This window comes from Nerophis ophidion, linkage group LG22 (genome assembly GCF_033978795.1).
Source record: "Nerophis ophidion isolate RoL-2023_Sa linkage group LG22, RoL_Noph_v1.0, whole genome shotgun sequence".
Classification (NCBI taxonomy): domain Eukaryota; kingdom Metazoa; phylum Chordata; class Actinopteri; order Syngnathiformes; family Syngnathidae; genus Nerophis; species Nerophis ophidion.
Window position 1 is genome coordinate 43,543,452 of NC_084632.1, and position 21,150 is coordinate 43,564,601.

General features: G+C 37.3%; 1 protein-coding gene across 34 annotated transcripts; it reads left to right on the forward strand.

Annotated features, from left to right (window-relative positions):
* Nucleotides 1-3,447: 3,447 nt before the first annotated feature.
* Nucleotides 3,448-7,713, forward strand: fam43a (family with sequence similarity 43 member A). 34 transcript variants are annotated; one of them, XM_061883931.1, is made up of 3 exons: nucleotides 3,448-7,038; nucleotides 7,149-7,176; nucleotides 7,345-7,713. In XM_061883931.1, the coding sequence occupies exon 1, from the start codon at nucleotides 3,604-3,606 to the stop codon at nucleotides 4,657-4,659; it is 1,056 nt and encodes a 351-aa protein (XP_061739915.1). In that variant the 5' UTR covers nucleotides 3,448-3,603; the 3' UTR covers nucleotides 4,660-7,038; nucleotides 7,149-7,176; nucleotides 7,345-7,713. The 34 variants fall into 34 exon arrangements, with proteins under 34 accessions (XP_061739915.1, XP_061739912.1, XP_061739930.1 ...); XM_061883928.1 differs by having other exon boundaries at nucleotides 3,448-6,955; nucleotides 7,011-7,038; nucleotides 7,149-7,713; XM_061883946.1 differs by having other exon boundaries at nucleotides 3,448-6,313; nucleotides 6,566-6,593; nucleotides 6,844-7,713.
* The last annotated feature ends 13,437 nt before the right edge of the window (nucleotides 7,714-21,150 follow it).

Sequence of the window (21,150 nt, forward strand, 5' to 3'; positions counted from 1 at the left end):
GACTAAAAATAACTATTTACATAAGACATTTCCCCCACATTGTTGAAAATAAAAGATTCCGCAACATTTCAAGGATGCTTCATTTAAAAATATCAAGTTTAACAATGCTGGTTTTCAAAATAAAATCTGTTTTTCTATCTTAAAAGTCCTGCTAATTTGGAGATATACACATCTTAATTGAAGATATGATATCAGGTAAAATTAAGTAGCTGCACGGACAGATCATTTCTCCAGTTTTTAGTATTTTGTCACCAAATCTTTTCAGCTGTAAATTGGGGAAGAGCACATTTAAACAGCCTGTAATGTATAATTGTTTTTATTTTTTTATTTTCATTTTTAAATACTTATATTTCTGGGTGAGCTCGCAGTATTTATCTCTATTTTGTTTACAGTAACTTTCCCTAGTTTTAAGAGCTATTTACGTATTTTAGTCATTGACTTTACATTGTAATTTTAATCTTGGCACAAATAATTTAAATTTTTTTTGTATTTTAAAAATGTAAAAACGGAGAAGATAACTATTCACATAAGATATTTCTCCCACATTGAAAATAAACCATTTTGCAATATTCCGAGGATGCTTCATTTAAAAATATCAAGTTTAACAATGCTGGTTTTCAAAATAAAATACATTTTTCCATCTTAAAAGTCCTGCTAATTTGGAGATATACACATTTTGATTGAGGATATGATATCAGGTAATATCAAGTAGATGCACGGACACATAATTTCTCCAGTTTTTAGTATTTTGTCACCAAATCTTTTCAGCTGTAAATTGGGGAAGAGCACATTTAAACAGCCTGTAACGTATCAAATTTTTTATTTTATTTTTTTCATTTTTAAATACTTATATTTGCTTGGTGAGCTCGCAGTATTTATCACTATTTTAATTACAAGAACGTTCCCTAGTTTTAAGAGCTATTTACGTATTTTAGTCATTGACTTTACATCGTAATTTTAATCTTGGCACAAATAATTTACATTTTTTTGTATTTTAAAAATGTAAAAACGGAGAAGAGAACTATTCACATAAGATAGTTCCCTCACATTGAAAATAAACCATTTTGCAATATTCCGAGGATGCTTCATTTAAAAATATCAAGTTTAATAATGCTGGTTTTCAAAATAAAATATATTTTTCTATCTTAAAAGTCCTGCTAATTTGGAGATATACACATCTTAATTGAGGATATGATATCAGGTAAAATCAAGTAGCTGCACGGACACATAATTTCTCCAGTTTTTAGTATTTTGTCACCAAATCTTTTCAGCTGTAAATTGGGGAAGAGCACATTTAAACAGCCTGTAACGTATCAAATTTTTTATTTTATTTTTTTCATTTTTAAATACTTATATTTGCTTGGTGAGCTCGCAGTATTTATCACTATTTTATTTTCAAGAACGTTCCCTAGTTTTAAGAGCTATTTACGTATTTTAGTCATTGACTTTACATTGTAATCTTAATTTCGGCACAAATAATTTTTATTTTGCAGTATTTAAAAAATTTAAAAACGGAGAAGAGAACTATTCATATAAGATATTTCTCCCACATTGAAAATAAACCATTTTGCAATATTCCGAGGATGCTTCATTTAAAAATATCAAGTTTAACAATGCTGGTTTTCAAAATAAAATACATTTTGCCATCTTAAAAGTCCGGCTAATTTGGAGATATACACATCTTAATTGAGGATATGATATCAGGTAAAATTAAGTAGATGCATGGACGGATCATTTCTCCAGTTTTTAGTATTTTGTCACCAAATCTTTTCAGCTGTAAATTGGGGAAGAGCACAATTAAACAGCCTGTAATGTATCTTTTTTTTTTTCATTTTTAAATACTTATATTTGCTTGGTGAGCTCGCAGTATTTATCACTATTTTATTTTCAAGAACGTTCCCTAGTTTTAAGAGCTATTTACGTATTTTAGTCATTAACTTTACATTGTAATCTTAATTTCGGCACAAATAATTTTTATTTTGCAGTATTTAAAACATTTAAAAACGGAGAAGAGAACTATTCACATAAGATATTTCTCCCACATTGAAAAGAAACCATTTTGCAATATTCCGAGGATGCTTCATTTAAAAATATCAAGTTTAACAATGCTGGTTTTCAAAATAAAATACATTTTTCCATCTTAAAAGTCCTGCTAATTTGGAGGTATACACATCTTAATTGAGGATATGATATCAGGTAAAATTAAGTGGATGCACGGACAGATCATTTCTCCAGTTTTTAGTATTTTGTCACCAAATATTTTCAGCTGTAAATTGGGGAAGAGCACAATTAAACAGCCTGTAACGTATCAAAACATTCATTATTATTTTTTATTTTTAAATACTTATATTTGGTTGGTGAGCTTGCAGTATTTATCACTATTTTATTTACAATAACTTTCCTTAGTTTTAAGAGCTATTTACGTATTTTAGTCATTGACTTTACATTGTAATTTTAATTTCGGCACAAATAATTTTTATTTTTTTGTATTTTAAAAATGTAAAAACGGAGAAGAGAACTATTCACAGAAGATATTTCCCCCACATTGAAAATAAACGATTTTGCAATATTCCGAGGATGCTTCATTTAAAAATATCAATTTTAACAATGCTGGTTTTCAAAATAAAATATGTTTTTCTATCTTAAAAGTCCTGCTAATTTGGAGATATACACATCTTAATTGAGGATATGATATCAGGTAAAATCAAGTAGCTGCACGGACACATAATTTCTCCAGTTTTTAGTATTTTGTCACCAAATCTTTTCAGCTGTAAATTGGGGAAGAGCACATTTAAACAGCCTGTAACGTATCAAATTTTTTATTTTATTTTTTTCATTTTTAAATACTTATATTTGCTTGGTGAGCTCGCAGTATTTATCACTATTTTATTTTCAAGAACGTTCCCTAGTTTTAAGAGCTATTTACGTATTTTAGTCATTGACTTTATATTGTAATTTTAATTGCGGCACAAATATTTTTATTTTTTTGTATTTTAAAAATGTAAAAACTGACTAAAAAAAACTATTTACAGAAGATATTTCCCCCACATTGAAAATAAAAGATTTTGCAATATTCTGAGGATGCTTCATTTAAAAATAACAAGTTTAACAATGCTGGTTTTCAAAATAAAATACGTTTTTCCATCTTAAAAGTCCTGCTAATTTGGAGGTATACACATCTTAATTGAGGAAATATGATATCAGGTAAAATTAAGTAGATGCATGGACGGATCATTTCTCCAGTTTTTAGTATTTTGTCCTCAAATGTAGTCTTTTCAGGGCGAGAAGTTGCAGTTCTGCCACTGGCCGGAAGGTGGCAGCATGACATGCCCCCGGTGTGCCACATGAAGCTGAATGGTTGGTTCCCCCCCCCCCCTACAAGCCTGAGATGGTTTCTTCCAGCGTTTAAAGCTCCGCCGCTCCCTCCTCCCCTCAGTGTGCCGGCAGACTGAGCGGGCAGCCATGGATCTCTTCAGCCAAGTCCGGAGTCTCTGCCAGTCCTAGACTAGCTCTCCCATGACTCCATGACTTGAGTGGGCGCACAAAAAGCAAGAGTTGAGGTGTCCCTGCCCCCCAGGGGAGGTGCGGCGGGCCGCCGACAAAATGCTGCCGTGGAAGAAGAGCAAGTTGGAGCTGATCGAGGAAGACAAGCCGTCCAAGCAGAAGGGCTATGCGGTGAGTCTCAACTACGCGGCGCTCGCCTCCTTCGCCAAGTCCTGTCCGGAGAGCGCCCTCTACCGGGTGGGCAGCATGTTCAAGTCCAAGAGGAGGAAGGTGAAGATCACCGGCGACGACCCCACCTACACGGTGCTCTACCTGGGCAACGCCACCACCATCCAGTCCAAAGGGGACGGCTGCACGGACGCGGCGGTGGCCAAGATCTGGGCCAAGAGCGACGCGGGCAAGAGCGGCACCAAGATGCGCCTGACCGTCAGCTCGCAGGGCGTCCGCATGGTGCACGTGGACGACAAGGCGGGGAGGCCGGGCCACCTCTACCTGCTGCACCGCATCACCTACTGCGTGGCCGACCCCCGGCTGCCCAAGGTCTTCGCCTGGATCTACCGCCACGAGATGAAGCACAAGGCGGTGATGCTGCGCTGCCACGCCGTGCTGGTCTCCCGGCCCGAGAAGGCCAAGGCCGTGGCGCTGCTCCTCTACCAGACCTCCGCCGCCGCCCTGGCCGAGTTCAAGCGCCTCAAGCGGCGCGACGACGCCCGCCACCAGCAGCAGCAGCTCATCGGCGAGCGCAGCGTCCCCCTGGTGCCGCTCAGGAAGCTGCTCAATGCCCAGTGCTGCTACAAACCCCCCGTGGAGCGCAGCCGCAGCGCCCCCAAGCTGGGCTCCATCACCGAGGACCCGCTGGGCGAGGAGCAGGAGGAGGAGGAGGAGGAGGAGGAAGAGGCGACGCACTTTGAGTGCGAGGACGTCCTGGACACGCCGGGCGGCGGCCTGGTCGCCCGCGACGACCAGCAGGAGCTGACTCAGATCATCAACCATTTGGGCGAGATGAGCATCGGCAACGACCTGCGGACTCTGAAGGCCGACCTCAAAGTCACCCGCCTGCTCTCGGGGGAAAGCACCGGCAGCGACTCGTCTGCGGACAGCGACCTCAGACTCTCCAATGGCCTGGAGCGCATCGGCGTGCAGTCGCCCGCGTGAACAGGTGGCACTACCTCAACTTTCATGGAGAGGTGGCACTACATCAACTTTCATGCAGAGGTGGCACTACATCAACTTTCATGGAGAGGTGGCACTACCTCAACTTTCATGGAGAGGTGGCACTACATCAACTTTCATGCAGAGGTGGCACTACATCAACTTTCATGGAGAGGTGGCACTACCTCAACTTTCATGCAGAGGTGGCACTATGTCAACTTTCATGCAGAGGTGGCACTACCTCAACTTTCATGGAGAGGTGGCACTACATCAACTTTCATGCAGAGGTGGCACTACCTCAACTTTCATGCAGAGGTGGCACTACGTCAACTTTCATGCAGAGGTGGCACTATGTCAACTTTGATGGAGAGGTGGCACTACATCAACTTTCATCTAGAGGTGGCACTACCTCAACTTTCATGCAGAGGTGGCACTACATCAACATTCATGCAGAGGTGGCACTACATCAACATTCATGCAGAGGTGGCACTACCTCAACTTTCATGCATAGGTGGCACTATGTCAACTTTCATGGAGAGGTGGCACTACATCAACTTTCATGGAGAGGTGGCACTACATCAACTTTCATGCATAGGTGGCACTAAGTCAACTTTCATGTACAGGTGGCACAATGTCAACTTTCATGGAGAGGTGGCACTACCTCAACTTTCATCTAGAGGTGGCACTACATCAACTTTCATGGAGAGGTGGCACTACATCAACTTTCATGGAGAGGTGGCACTACATCAACTTTCATGCATAGGTGGCACTAAGTCAACTTTCATGTACAGGTGGCACAATGTCTACTTTCATGCAAAGGTGGCACTATGTCTACTTTCATGAAAAGGTGGAACTACGTCAACTTTCATGTAAAGGTGGCACTACATCAACTTTCATGCATAGGTGGCACTAAGTCAACTTTCATGTACAGGTGGCACTATGTCTACTTTCATGAAAAGGTGGAACTACGTCAACTTTCATGTAAAGGTGGCACTACATCAACTTTCATGCATAGGTGGCACTAAGTCAACTTTCATGTACAGGTGGAACTATGTCAACTTTTATGTATAGGTGGCACTGTCAACTTCCATGTAAAGGTGGCACTAAGTTTACTTTCATGTAAAGGTGGCACTATGTCATCTTTCATGTATAGGTGGCACTATGTCAACTTTCATGTATAGGTGGCACTATGTCAATTTTAATGTATAGATGGCACTACGTCAACCTTAATGAAAAGGTGGCACGATGTCAACTTTCATGAAAAAGTGGAACTCCATCAACTTTCATGTAAAGGTGGCACTATGTCATCTTTCATTTAAAGGTGGCACTAAGTCAACTTTCATGTAAAAGTGGAACTATGTCAACTTTCATGTAAAGGTGGCACTACATCAACTTTCATGCATAGGTGGCACTAAGTCAACTTTCATGTACAGGTGGAACTATGTCAACTTTCATGTATAGGTGGCACTACATCAACTTTCATGCATAGGTGGCACTAAGTCAACTTTCATGTAAAAGTGGAACTATGTCAACTTTCATGTAAAGGTGGCACTATGTCAACTTTCATGTAAAGGTGGCACTACATCAACTTTCATGTAAAGGTGAAACTTCGTCAACTTTCATGTATAGGTGGCACTATGTCAACTTTCATGTAAAGGTGGCACTATGTAAACTTTCATGTAAAGGTGGCACTACATCAACTTTCATGTATAGGTGGCACTATGTCAACTTTCATGCATAGGTGGCACTAAGTCAACTTTCATGTACAGGTGGCACAAGGTCAACTTTCATGCAAAGGTGGCACTATGTCTACTTTCATGAAAAGGTGGAACTACGTCTACTTTCATGTAAAGGTGGCACTTTGTCATCTTTCATGTATAGGTGGCACTACATCAACTTCCATGTAGAGGTGGCACTATGTCAACTTTCATGTAAAGGTGGCACTATGTCAACTTTCATGTAAAGTTGGAACAACATCAACTTTTATGTATAGGCGGCACTGTCAACTTCCATGTAAAGGTGGCACTACGTCTACTTTCATGTAAAGGTGGAACCACGTCAATTTTCATGTAAAGGTGGCACTACGTCAACTTTCATGTATAGGTGGCACTACGTCAACTTCCATGTAGAGGTGGCACTACATCAACTTTCATGAAAAAGTGGCACTACATCAACTTTCATGCATAGGTGGCACTATGTCAACTTTCATGTAAAGGTGGAACTACATCAAGTTTCATGTAAAGGTTGCACTACATCAACTTTCATGTATAGGTGGCACTATGTCAACTTTCATGTATAGGTGGCACTTTGTCATCTTTCATGTATAGGGGCACTATGTCAACTTCCATGTAGAGGTGGCACTATGTCAACTTTCATGTAAAGGTGGCACTATGTCAACTTTCATGTAAAGTTGGAACAACATCAACTTTTATGTATAGGTGGCACTGTCAACTTCCATGTAAAGGTGGCACTAAGTTTACTTTCATGTAAAGGTGGCACTATGTCATCTTTCATGTATAGGTGGCACTATGTCAACTTTCATGCATAGGTGGCACTATGTCAATTTTAATGTATAGATGGCACTACGTCAACCTTAATGAAAAGGTGGCACGATGTCAACTTTCATGAAAAAGTGGAACTACATCAACTTTCATGTAAAGGTGGCGCTATGCCATCTTTCATTTAAAGGTGGCACTACATCAATATACATGAAAAAGTAGCACTATGTCAACTTTCATGCATAGGTGGCACTATGTCAACTTTCATGTATCGCTGGCACTACATCACCCATTGTGAGAAAGTGGCACTACGTCCAGGTGCAATAGTGCCACTTACACCTGCCAGCTGCCTGTCAGAGGTGTGAGAGGTCCTTGCCAAATGCCAAAGAAACAAAACACCAAATCTTCTTCATTGGAGACGTTGGCACGCGCAAAATGTGCAAAGTGTGAAACCCACAGACTGGCACCCACAGACTGGCACCCACAGACTGGCACCCACAGAGTGGCACCCACAGACTGGCACCCACAGACTGGCCCCCATAGAGTGGCACCCACAGACTGGCCCCCATAGAGTGGCACACACAGAGTGGCACACACAGAGTGGCCCCCACAGACTGGCCCCCACAGACTGGCCCCCACAGAGTGGCACACACAGAGTGGCCCCCACAGACTGGCCCCCACAGACTGGCCCCCACAGACTGGCCCCCACAGAGTGGCACACACAGAGTGGCCCCCACAGAGTGGCACACACAGAGTGGCCCCCACAGAGTGGCACACACAGAGTGGCCCCCACAGAGTGGCCCCCACAGAGTCTTATGTTGTGACAAACATGCTGGTCCTATCTTTGCTGTGCAAACGACTTTTGTCAAATGCGATGATGTCATGTTTCAATATCTTCATTTTGATAAAATGTGCTTTGTTCTGTGAACCTCATTATTATTAATAATAATAAAAAACTGAATGTGATAAAAAAAAAATGTCTCCATTCATGAACTCTTTGGTCCAAAATAAAAAATATTGGGACTTTTCTAATTATTATTTAAAATACTTGATCATTAAGGGCGTCTGAGGTGGCCTGTATTGTTTATAAAATAAAGTAGTGGATCTATTCATATTTTCCATGTTGACAGAAGGAAGGCGTCCACTTAAATATGATCCAATATTGCAACAAATATTACATTATCAAACTAAATAAAAATAAACATTTCCATATCTGCTTGACTTTTGATCTCAAACTAAGCAAAATATGCATCAAATTGTACGTTGAAAAAAATTAAATAGATTTTACGGTCACTGTAGTTATAATTTTTCATATTACAATATTATGTTACAAAGTCCTGTTGCCAAGTTTTGTTACTGTCATGTTACAAAGTCACGTTACAAAGTCTTGTTACAAAGCCACCTTACCCAGTCATGGTACAAAGTCACATTATAAAATAATGTTACAATGCCATGGTACAAAGTCACGCTACAAAGTTATGTTACAATGTCATGTTACAATGTCACGTTACAAAGTCATGTTATAAAGTCATGTTACAAAGTCATGCTACAAAGTCATGTTACAGAGTCATGTTACAAAGTCAGTTTACAAAGTCTTGTTATAAAGACTCATTACAAAGTCTCGTTACAAAGCCAAGTTACAAAGCCAACTTACTAAGCCAACTTACTAAGCCACCTTACAAAGTCATGTTACGAACTCACGTTACAAAGTCATGTTACAAAGTTATGTTACAAAGTTATGTTTCAAAGTCATGTCACAATGTCATGTTAAAAAGTTATGCTAAAAAGTTATGTTAAAAAGTCTTGTTAAAAAGACTTGTTACAAAGACTTGTTACAAAGACTTGTCACAAAGTCTTGTTACGAATCCACCTTACACAGTCATGTTACAAAGTCACATTATAATGTGATGTTACAAAGTCATGTTACAATGTCATGCTACAAAGTCACGCTACAAAGTTATGTTACAAATTCATGTTACAAATTCATGTTACAATGTCATGCTACAATGTCACGTTACATAGTCATGTTACAAAGTCACGTTACAAAGTCACGTTACAAAGTCATGTTATAAAGTCATGTTACAAAGTCATGCTACAAAGTCATGTTACAGAGTCATGTTACAAAGTCAGTTTACAAAGTCTTGTTATAAAGACTCATTACAAAGTCTCGTTACAAAGCCAAGTTACAAAGCCAACTTACTAAGCCAACTTACTAAGCCACCTTACAAAGTCATGTTACAAACTCACGTTACAAAGTCATGTTACAAAGTTATGTTACAAAGTTATGTTTCAAAGTCATGTCACAATGTCATGTTAAAAAGTTATGCTAAAAAGTTATGTTAAAAAGTCTTGTTAAAAAGACTTGTTACAAAGACTTGTTACAAAGACTTGTCACAAAGTCTTGTTACGAATCCACCTTACACAGTCATGTTACAAAGTCACATTATAATGTGATGTTACAAAGTCATGTTACAATGTCATGCTACAAAGTCACGCTACAAAGTTATGTTACAAATTCATGTTACAAATTCATGTTACAATGTCATGCTACAATGTCACGTTACATAGTCATGTTACAGAGTCACGTTACAAAGTCACGTTACAAAGTCTTGTTACAAAGACTCATTACAAAGTCTTGTTACAAAGCCACCTTACACAGTCATGTTACAAAATCAAGTTACAAAATTTCGTTACAAAGTCTAGTTACTAAGGCAACTTAGTAGGCCACCTTACAAAGTCATGTTACAAACTCATGTTACAAAGTCACATTACAATGTCACATTACAAAATCATGCTACAAAGTTATGTTACAAAGTTAAGTTACAAAGTTAAGTTACAAAGTCATGTCACAATGTCATGTTAAAAAGTTATGTTAAAAAGTTATGTTACAAAGTTATGTTACAAAGTTATGTTACAAAGTTATGTTACAAAGTTATGTTACAAAGTTATGTTACAAAGTTAAATTACAAAGTCATGTTACAATGTCAATTCTACAAATGTTACAAAGTCTCGTTACAAAGTCATGTTACAATGTCACCCTACAAAGTAACGTTACAAAGTCATGTTAAAAAGTTATGTTACAATGTCACGCTACTAAGTCACGCTACTAAGTCATGTTACAAAGTTATGTTACAAAGTTATGTTACAAAGTTATGTTACAAAGTCATGTCACAATGTCATGTTAAAAAGTTATATTACAAAGTTACGTTACAAAGTCATGCTAAAAAGTCGTATTACAAAGTCATGTTACAAAGTCACGCTACAAAGTCATATAACAAAGTCATGTTCCAAAGTTACGTTACAGAGTCACACTACAAAGTCATATTACAAATTCATGTTACAAAGTTACGTTACAAAGTCACGCTACAAAGTCATGTTACAATGTCATGCTACAAAGTCACGCTACAAAGTCTCATGCAAAGTCATGTTACTAAGTTTTATTACAAAGTTTTGCTACAAAGTCACATTTTATTGTCCCAATGTTTTAAGGGTGGAATGGAATTAGTTGACAAATGTGGAAGTAGTAGTCCACAGAAAAAAGGGCAAAAAAAGCCTGAAAATGGTATGAAGGGTTCAGGACTTAAAGGCGGACGAGAAAGGCGATGGAATCATTTTAATAAATTAAAATGGAGTTGCTATTAATGTTTGAAATGAAGCAGACATGAGGTGCAGACAGCAGATGTGAGGAGAGACTTTTGTCTTCTTTCTGCGCATGAAAAGTAACATTTGGGGCTTCCACCCCCATCAAACTAATCACTCCCAATCGAAAGTCAATCACCTTGATTGATTGATCCTCACGGCTTTTAACCCAAATTGCTTGTGAGGACGTTCTGTCACGGGGACTGCAATGGCAGCAGGGCGGGATTACATCACTTCCTCTGCATTTCAGGATTAGGTTTGTTGTACAGAAAATGTCACTAAACACGTCTTGCTTTTAAGTCAAAGTCAATCATTTTTATCCCAAAGTTTTTACAGAATATTACTGCAAATCAGGGATGGACCGGATCAGACCCGGAACAGAAGAGGTTCCAACCGGCCCGCAGGATGACTTTGTCAAGCATGAAAATGTACCTGGAATTTTTGAATACAGAAACTGCAGTTCTAAATGTGACCACTAGATGTCGCAATAGCAATTCTTTGTACCTTTGTAGATGATGTGCTACGTATGTACAAACATCATGGGCTTATACATATAAACAATGATGTATTTCAAACACATAAACAATGATGTATTTCACACTTATAAACAATGATGTATTTCACATGTATAAACAATGATGTATTTCACACTTATAAACAATGATGTATTTCACATGTATAAACAATGATGTATTTCACATGTATAAACAATGATGTATTTCACACTTATAAACAATGATGTATTTCACATGTATAAACAATGATGTATTTCACACTTATAAACAATGATGTATTTCACATGTATAAACAATGATGTATTTCACATGTATAAACAATGATGTATTTCACACTTATAAACAATGATGTATTTCACATGTATAAACAATGATGTATTTCACACGTATATACAATGATTTATTTCACACATATAAACAATAATGTATTTTACACTTATAAACAATGATGTATTTTACACTTATAAACAATGATGTATTTTACACTTATAAACAATGATGTATTTTACACTTATAAACAATGATGTATTTTACACTTATAAACAATGATGTATTTTACACTTATAAACAATGATGTATATTACACTTATAAACAATGATGTATATTACACTTATAAACAATGATGTATTTCACATCTATAAACAATGATGTATTTCACACATGTAAACAATGATGTATTTCACACTCATAAACAATGATGTATTTTACACTTATAAACAATGATGTATTTCACATCTATAAACAATGATGTATTTCACACACTTAAACAATGTATTTTACACGTATAAACAATGATGTATTTCACATATATTTTACACGTATAAACAATGATGTATTTCACATATATTTTACACGTATAAACAATGATGTATTTCACATATATTTTACACGTATAAACAATGATGTATTTCACACATAAACAATGATGTATTTCACACTTATAAACAATGGTATATTTCACAGATATAAACAATGATGTATTTCACACATATAAACAATGATGTATTTCACACTTATAAACAATGATGTTTTTCACACTTATAAACAATGATGTATTTCACACTTATAAACAATGATGTATTTCACACTTATAAATAATGATGTAATTTACAGGTATAAACAATGATGTATTTCACAGGTATAAACAATGATGTATTTTACAGGTATAAACAATGATGTATTTTACAGGTATAAACAATGATGTATTTTACAGGTATAAACAATGATGTATTTCACACGTACGAACAAGTGTGTCACTCCCCCTCTAAATGGATGATGTGTGGAATGGCGGTGGTGTGCAAAGTCAGTGCCGGGGGACAAGCTCTAAAAATAACACAACACATGAGAAGATGACTTCATTGTGTCATAAAGTCAAAAGCAAAACAAGCCAAAAGTTGTGAGGAAACTTCATGAACCATTTCAAGTTCAAATAATTAACTTCATGAACCATTTCAAGTTCAAATAATTAACTTCATGAACCATTTCAAGTTCAAATAATTAACTTTGTCATCGACAACACACAACTCAGATGCTAGCTGTTTTTTTCTTTAAATGTGTTGTGTACAATGTTGTGTTACAATGTTGTGTTACAATATGTTCCTACAATATTGTATTACACAGTTGTGTTACAAAGTTGTGCTACAACGTTGTGTTACAGAGTTATGTTACAGTCACGTAACAATGTCATGTTGCAAAGTTATGTTACCAAGTTATGTTACAAAGTTCTGTTCCAAAGACTTGTTACAAAGTAAGGTTACAAAGTCATGTTCCAATATTTTGTTTTAAATTCATGTTACAAAAGCCATGTTACAAAATCAAGTTATAAAGTTATGTTACAAATTGAAATTACAGTCACATTAAAAAAGTCATATTACAAAGTCATGTTACAAAGTCATTTTACAAGTCATGTTTAAAAAACATTTTGTTACAAAATATTACAAAATACGTTATAAAGTCATGTTACAAATTCACATTATAAAGTCATGTTATAAAGTCACGTTACAAATTCATGTTACAAAGTCACCTCCCCAAGTTGTTACAAAGTCATGTTACAAGTCACTTTACAGAGTCATGTTACAAAGTCACCTTACAATGTTACGTTACAAATTCACATTATAAAGTCATGTTACAAATTCATGTTACAAAGTCACCTCACAATGTTACGTTACAAATTCACATTATAAAGTCATGTTACAAATTCATGTTACAAAGTCACCTCACAATGTTACGTTACAAATTCACATTATAAAGTCATGTTACAAATTCATGTTACAAAGTCACCTCACAATGTTACGTTACAAATTCACATTATAAAGTCATGTTACAAATTCATGTTACAAAGTCACATTACAAAGTCACTTCACCAAGTTGTTACAAAGTCCTGTTACAAAACTGATTGTTGTGTAAATCCACACTGCGTGAATGAAATGTTGTGTGTCACATGTTTTCTTCCTCACTCACTCACTCACTCACTCACTCACTCACTCACTCACTCACTCACTCACTCACAGGCAGGCAGATCACTTGTATATACATACTTTTTTTTCCTCACTCACACCTGACCTACTTTCTCTCTTTTCATCTTCCCTTGTAAGACTTCAGTCTCTCTACAACTATTCATGTGTTGAACAAATATTCATTTGTTCAACTAAAACTAGATGTGACCAATCTAAGTTTAAGACTAGAATAAAGCAAACACTTTTATTACAAACCCTGTTTCCATATGAGTTGGGAAATTGTGTTAGATGTAAATATAAACAGAATACAATGATTTGCAAATCCTTTTCAAGCCATATTCAGTTGAATATGCTACAAATAATCATTAACTTTAGAATTTGATGCCAGCAACACGTGACAAAGAAGTTGGGAAAGGTGGCAATAAATACTGATAAAGTTGAGGAATGCTCATCAAACACTTATTTGGAACATCCCACAGGTGTGCAGGCTAATTGGGAACAGGTGGGTGCCATAATTGGCTATAAAAACAGCTTCCCAAAAAATGCTCAGTCTTTCACAAGAAAGGATGGGGCGAGGTACACCCCTTTGTCCACAACTGCGTGAGCAAATAGTCAAACAGTTTAAGAACAACCTTTCTCAAAGTGACATTGCAAGAAATTTAGGGATTTCAACATCTACGCTCCATAATATCATCAAAAGGTTCAGAGAATCTGGAGAAATCACTCCACGTAAGCGGCATGGCCGGAAACCAACATTGAATGACCGTGACCTTCCATCCCTCAGACGGCACTGTATCAAAAAACGACATCAATCTCTAAAGGATATCACCACATGGGCTCAGGAACACTTCAGAAAACCAGTGTCAGTAAATACAGTTTGTCGCTACATCTGTAAGTGCAAGTTAAAGCTCTACTATGCAAAGCGAAAACCATTTATCAACAACATCCAGAAACGCCGCCAGCTTCTCTGGGCCCGAGATCACCTCAGATGGACTGATGGAAAGTGGAAACATGTTCTGTGGTCTGACGAGTCCACTTTTCAAATAATTTTTGGAAATATTCAACATCGTGTCATCCGGACCAAAGGGGAAGCGAACCATCCAGACTGTTATCAACGCAAAGTGTAAAAGCCAGCATGTGTGATGGTATGGGGGTGTATTAGTGCCCAAGGCATGGGTAACTTACACATCTGTGAAGGCACCATTAATGCTGAAAGGTACATACAGGTTTTGGGACAACATATGCTGCAATCTAAGCGCCGTCTTTTTCATGGACGCCCCTGCTTATTTCAGCAAGACAATGCCAAGCCACATTCAGCAGTCCAGACCTGTCTCCCATGGAAAATGTGTGGCGCATTATGAAGCGTAAAATAGGACAGCGGAGACCCCGGACTGTTGAAGGACTGAAGCTCTACATAAAACAAGAATGGGAAAGAATTCCACTTTCAAAGCTTCAACAATTAGTTTCCTCAGTTCCCAAACGTTTATTGAGTGTTGTTAAAAGAAAAGGTGATGTAACACAGTGGTGAACATGCCCTTTCCCAACTACTTTGGCACATGTTGCAGCCATGAAATTCTAAGTTAATTATTATTTGCAGAAAAAAATTAAGTTTATGAGTTTGAACATGAAATATGTTGTCTTTGTAGCATATTCAACTGAATATGGCTTGAAAAGGATTTGCAAATCATTGTATTCTGTTTATATTTACATCTAACACAATTTCCCAACTCATATGGAAACAGGGTTTGTACATATTTCTACCTGGAGAGATTGTTTCCAACCTGCTGCACCTGAAAGACTACATTGTTGCATGCAGGAGTGCACCTGGGAGTGTGTTACCTGCACACACCTGGGAGTGTGTTACCTGCACACACCTGGGAGTGTGTTACCTGCACACACCTGCTGTAGTTGTCTCCCTTTATGCATGCAGATGTCATTTGTTGTGCAATGGTTGACTCATCTGCTACACAAACTATGAATGACACACAACTCTTGTTCTGCTGCCACACAACTTTTGGTCACACCAGCCGTGTAAATGTGCTACACAAACTCAGCAGAAATCGTTTGTGATACACTTTGTGTGTGTGTGTGTGTGTGTATGTTTGTTATTTGAATGTGCACGTGTGTTGTTTGTGTGTATGTATGTGTGTGAATGTGTGTCATTTGTGTGTATTATGTGTGTATTATTTGTGTGTAATGTGGGTGTATTATGTGGTTTTATACGTGTGTTGTGTGTGTGTTAGTGTGTGTGTGTTTCATGTGTGTTATTTGTGTGTTAGTGTGTCTATGTGTGTACAATGTGTGTGTTGTGTGGGTGTGTGTGTTGTGTGTGTTTGTGTGTGGTTTGTGTGTGCATATGTTTGTGTGTAATGTGTGTGTTTGTGTGTGTGCATGTTTGTTATGTGTGTAGATTTTGTGTGTTATGTGTGTAATGTGTCTGTTGTGTGTGTGTGTGTGCGAGTTTTAGTGCGGGTTAGTTTGTGTGTGTTTGTGCGTGTTATGTGTGTGAATTATGTGTTGTATGTGTGTGTGTGTGTGTGTGTGTGTTAAGTGTATGTGTTTGTGTGTTATGTGTGTGTGTGTGTGTATGTTATGCGCATAGATGTGTGTTGTGTGTGTAATATGTGTGTTTGTTGTGTGTGTGTGTGTGTGTTAGTTTGTGTGTGTTTGTGCATGTTGTGTGTGAATTACGTGTTTATTATGTGTGTGTGTGTGTTTTGTGTTTGGGTGTTGTTTGTGTGTGTGTGTGTGTGTTTTGTTTGTTTGTGTTTTTTAATGCTGTTTCTTTTTTGTTGTGTTTGACTTGTGCGTGTGTTTGTGTATGTGAGTTGTGTTTGTGTGTGTATGTGTCATGTGTGTGCGTGTGTTATGTGTGTGTGTATGTTATGTGTGTAGATGTGTATTGTGTGTTTGTGTGTTGTTTGTTTGTGTGTGTTATGTTTGTTTGTGTGTTTTTATGTAGTGTGTGTATTTTTCTTGTGTGTTTTATTTGTGTGTGTGTTTGTGTGCTTGTGTTTGTGTATGTGAATTGTGTTTGTGTGTATATATGTGTATAATTTGTGTGTGTGTGTCATGTGTGTGCTAGTTTGTGTGTGTTTATGCATGTTGTGTGTGAATTATGTGTTTGTTATGTGTGCGTGTGTTTGTGTGTGTGTGTGTGTGTGTTAGTGTGTGCTAGTTTGTGTGTGTGTTTGTGCAGGTTGTGTGTGAATTACGTGTTTATTATGTGTGTGTGTTTTGTGTTTGTGTGTTGTTTGAGTGTGTGTGTGTGTGTTTTGTTTGTTCGTGTTTTTTAATACTGTTTCTTTTTTGTTGTGTTTGACTTGTGTGTGTGTGTTTGTGTATGTGAGTTGTGTTTGTGTGTGTATGTGTCATGTGTGTGCGTGTGTTATGTGTGTGTGTATGTTATGTGTGTAGATGTGTATTGTGTGTTTGTGTGTTGTTTGTTTGTGTGTGTTATGTTTGTTTGTGTTTTTATGTAGTGTGTGTATTTTTCTTGTGTGTTTTATTTGTGTGTGTGTTTGTGTGCTTGTGTTTGTGTATGTGTATTGTGTTTGTGTGTTTGTGTGTATATATGTGTGTAATTTGTGTGTGTGTGTCATGTGTGTGCTAGTTTGTGTGTGTTTATGCATGTTGTGTGTGAATTATGTGTTTGTTATGTGTGCGTGTGTTTGTGTGTGTGTGCTAGTTTGTGTGTGTGTTTGTGCAGGTTGTGTGTGAATTACGTGTTTGTTATGTGTGCGTGTGTGTGTGTGTCATGTGTGTGCTAGTTGGTGTGTGTTTATGCATGTTGTGTGTGAATTATGTGTTTGTTATGTGTGCGTGTGTTTGTGTGTGTGTGTGTGTGTGTGTTAGTGTGTGCTAGTTTGTGTGTGTGTTTGTACAGGTTGTGTGTGAATTACGTGTTTGTTATGTGTGCGTGTGTGCGTGTGTGTGTGTGTGTGTGTGTGTGTGTGTGTGTGTGTGTGTGTGTGTGTGTGTCCAGGTGGAGGAAAGAGGGGGCAGTTTTTGCTGCAGAGAATAAAACGAAGGAAACGGGAAGGAGATGACGGAGGCCTGCTGTGAACCTCACATTCAACTCCTTTTGTCATCCTGTGTGGAACACACACACACACACACACACACACACACACACACACACACACACACACACACACACACACACACACACACACATATATGTATGAATCTGCATCAGATGTTTGTCACAAAGCAACATTTGTTCCCTGCAAGTCTCCTCCTCAGCGATGAAGAGCAGTGCTACACATGATCTTCCCCTCAGCTCGCTGGCTATCCTCCAGACCAAGCAGGCGGGCGTTGAACTCCTGAGACTTGGTGACCCGCTAACTCCGCCTCTGGATTACGGGCAGCCAGCGTCTCCTGGCCGCCAGTCGCCACCTGCGTCTTCACTAAGAGGCTTTGGAGGCTTCAGAGATGAGCGGCCATCTGCTCCTCTCCAGGAACACATGCTAGCGAGGGCACACACGGTGCAATACAACACAACAGAAGCACACACAGTGCAATATGACACAACAGAAGCACACAATGTGCAATATCCCATAAAATAAGCAATATAACAGAAAATAAGCACACAATGTGCAATATACCAGGGGAAAAGCACAGAATGTGTGATATAACAGAAAATAAGCACACAATGTGCAATATAACAGAAAATAAGCACACAATGTGCAATATACCAGGGGAAAAAGCACAGAATGTGTGATATAACAGAAAATAAACACACAATGTGCAATATAACAGAAAATAAGCACACAATGTGCAATATACCAGGGGGAAAAGTACAGAATGTGTGATATAACAGAAAATAAGCACACAATGTGCAATATACCAGGGGAAAAAGCACAGAATGTGTGATATAACAGAAAATAAACACACAATGTGCAATATAACAGAAAATAAGCACACAATGTGCAATATACCAGGGGAAAAAGCACAGAATGTGTGATATAACAGAAAATAAACACACAATGTGCAATATAACAGAAAATAAGCACACAATGTGCAATATACCAGGGGGAAAAGTACAGAATGTGTGATATAACAGAAAATAAGCACACAATGTGCAATATACCAGGGGAAAAAGCACAGAATGTGTGATATAACAGAAAATAAACACACAATGTGCAATATAACAGAAAATAAGCACACAATGTGCAATATACCAGGGGGAAAGCACAGAATGTGTGATATAACAGAAAATAAGCACACAATGTGCAATATAACAGAAAATAAGCACACAATGTGCAATATACCAGGGGAAAAAGCACAGAATGTGTGATATAACAGAAAATAAGCACACAATGTGCAATATACCAGGGGAAAAGCACAGAATGTGTGATATAACAGAAAATAAGCACACAATGTGCAATCTAACGGAAAATAAGCACACCATGTGCAATATACCAGGGGAAAAGCACAGAATGTGTGATATAACAGAAAATAAGCACACAATGTGCAATATAACAGAAAATAAGCACACAATGTGCAATATACCAGGGGAAAAAGCACAGAATGTGTGATATAACAGAACATAAACACACAATATGCAGTATAAAAGAAAATAAGCACACAATGTGCAATATACCAGGGGAAAAAGCACAGAATGTGTGATATAACAGAAAATAAACACACAATGTGCAATATAACAGAAAATAAGCACACACTGTGCAATATACCAGGGGAAAAAGCACAGAATGTGTGATATAACAGAAAATAAACACACAATGTGCAATATAACAGAAAATAAGCACACAATGTGCAATATAACAGAAAATAAGCACACAATGTGCAATATACCAGGGGAAAAAGCACAGAATGTGTGATATAACAGAAAATAAACACACAATGTGCAGTATAACAGAAAATAAGCACACAATGTGCAATATACCAAGAAAAAAATCACAAAATGTGTGATACAACAGAAAAGAAACACACAAAGTGAAATATAAGAGAAAATAATCTCACAATGTGCAACATCTTATAAAAGAAGCACACAATGTGCAATGTAACAGAACATAAAACACAATGTGCAATATAACAGAACATAAAACACAATGTGCAATATAACAGAACATAAACACACAATGTGCAATATAACAGAACACAAGCACACAATGTGCAATATAACAGAACACAAACACACAATGTGCAATATAACAGAACACAAGCACACAATGTGCGATATAACAGAACACACGCATACAATGTGCAATATAACAGAACACAAGCACACAATGTGCAATATAACATAACATAAACACACACTGTCCAATATAACAGAACACAAACACACAATGTGCAATATAAGAGAACACAAACACACAATGTCCAATATAACAGAACACAAGCATACAATGTGCAATATAACATAAACACACACTGTCCAATATAACAGAACACAAACACACAATGTGCAATATAACAGAACACAAGCACACAATGTGCAATATAACTGAACACAAGCACACAATGTGCAATATAACAGAACACACGCATACAATGTGCAACATAACAGAACACAAGCACACAATGTGCAATATAACATAACATAAACACACACTGTCCAATATAACAGAACACAAACACACAATGTCCAATATAAGAGAACACAAACACACAATGTGCAATATAACAGAACACAAGCACACAATGTGCAATATAACATAACATAAACACACACTGTCCAATATAACAGAACACAAACACACAATGTCCAATATAACAGAACACAAACACACAATGTGCAATATAACAGAACACAAGCACACAATGTGCAATATAACATAACATAAACACACACTGTCCAATATAACAGAACACAAACACACAATGTGCAATATAACAGAACACAAACACACAATGTGCAATATAACAGAACACAAGCACACAATGTACAATATAACATAACACAAACACACAATGTGCAGTATAAGAGAACACAAACACACAATGTGCAATATAACAGAACATAAACACACAATGTGCAATATAACAGAACATAAACACAAAGTATAACAGGAAATGTCAATTGTGTTATTATTCCTAATAAAATGTTCTACATGAGTTGACATTTAGTAAAGCTGCAACATTCGCTTGTAAAGTCAAACAACAATTGAAAGTATTTCTTTCTTTCACACTATTCACCAGTTTGGAGGAAATTATTTATTGGCAACAATCAACATTTGATTGTTTGCATCATCATCATCATCATCATCATCATCATCAATATTATTACAATTAATCAGAATAATCATCAGCTCTTCATGAACTTAATCCTAGTATTGCTGATGATGATACCAACTATGATAATAATGTCATTAACAATGATAATAATAAAACATAATAATAATAATAATAATAGTAAT

Excerpts from the sequence above, each read along its gene's own strand:
- fam43a (XM_061883923.1), top strand. The coding sequence starts at position 3,604 with ATGCTGCCGTGGAAGAAGAGCAAGTTGGAGCTGATCGAGGAAGACAAG.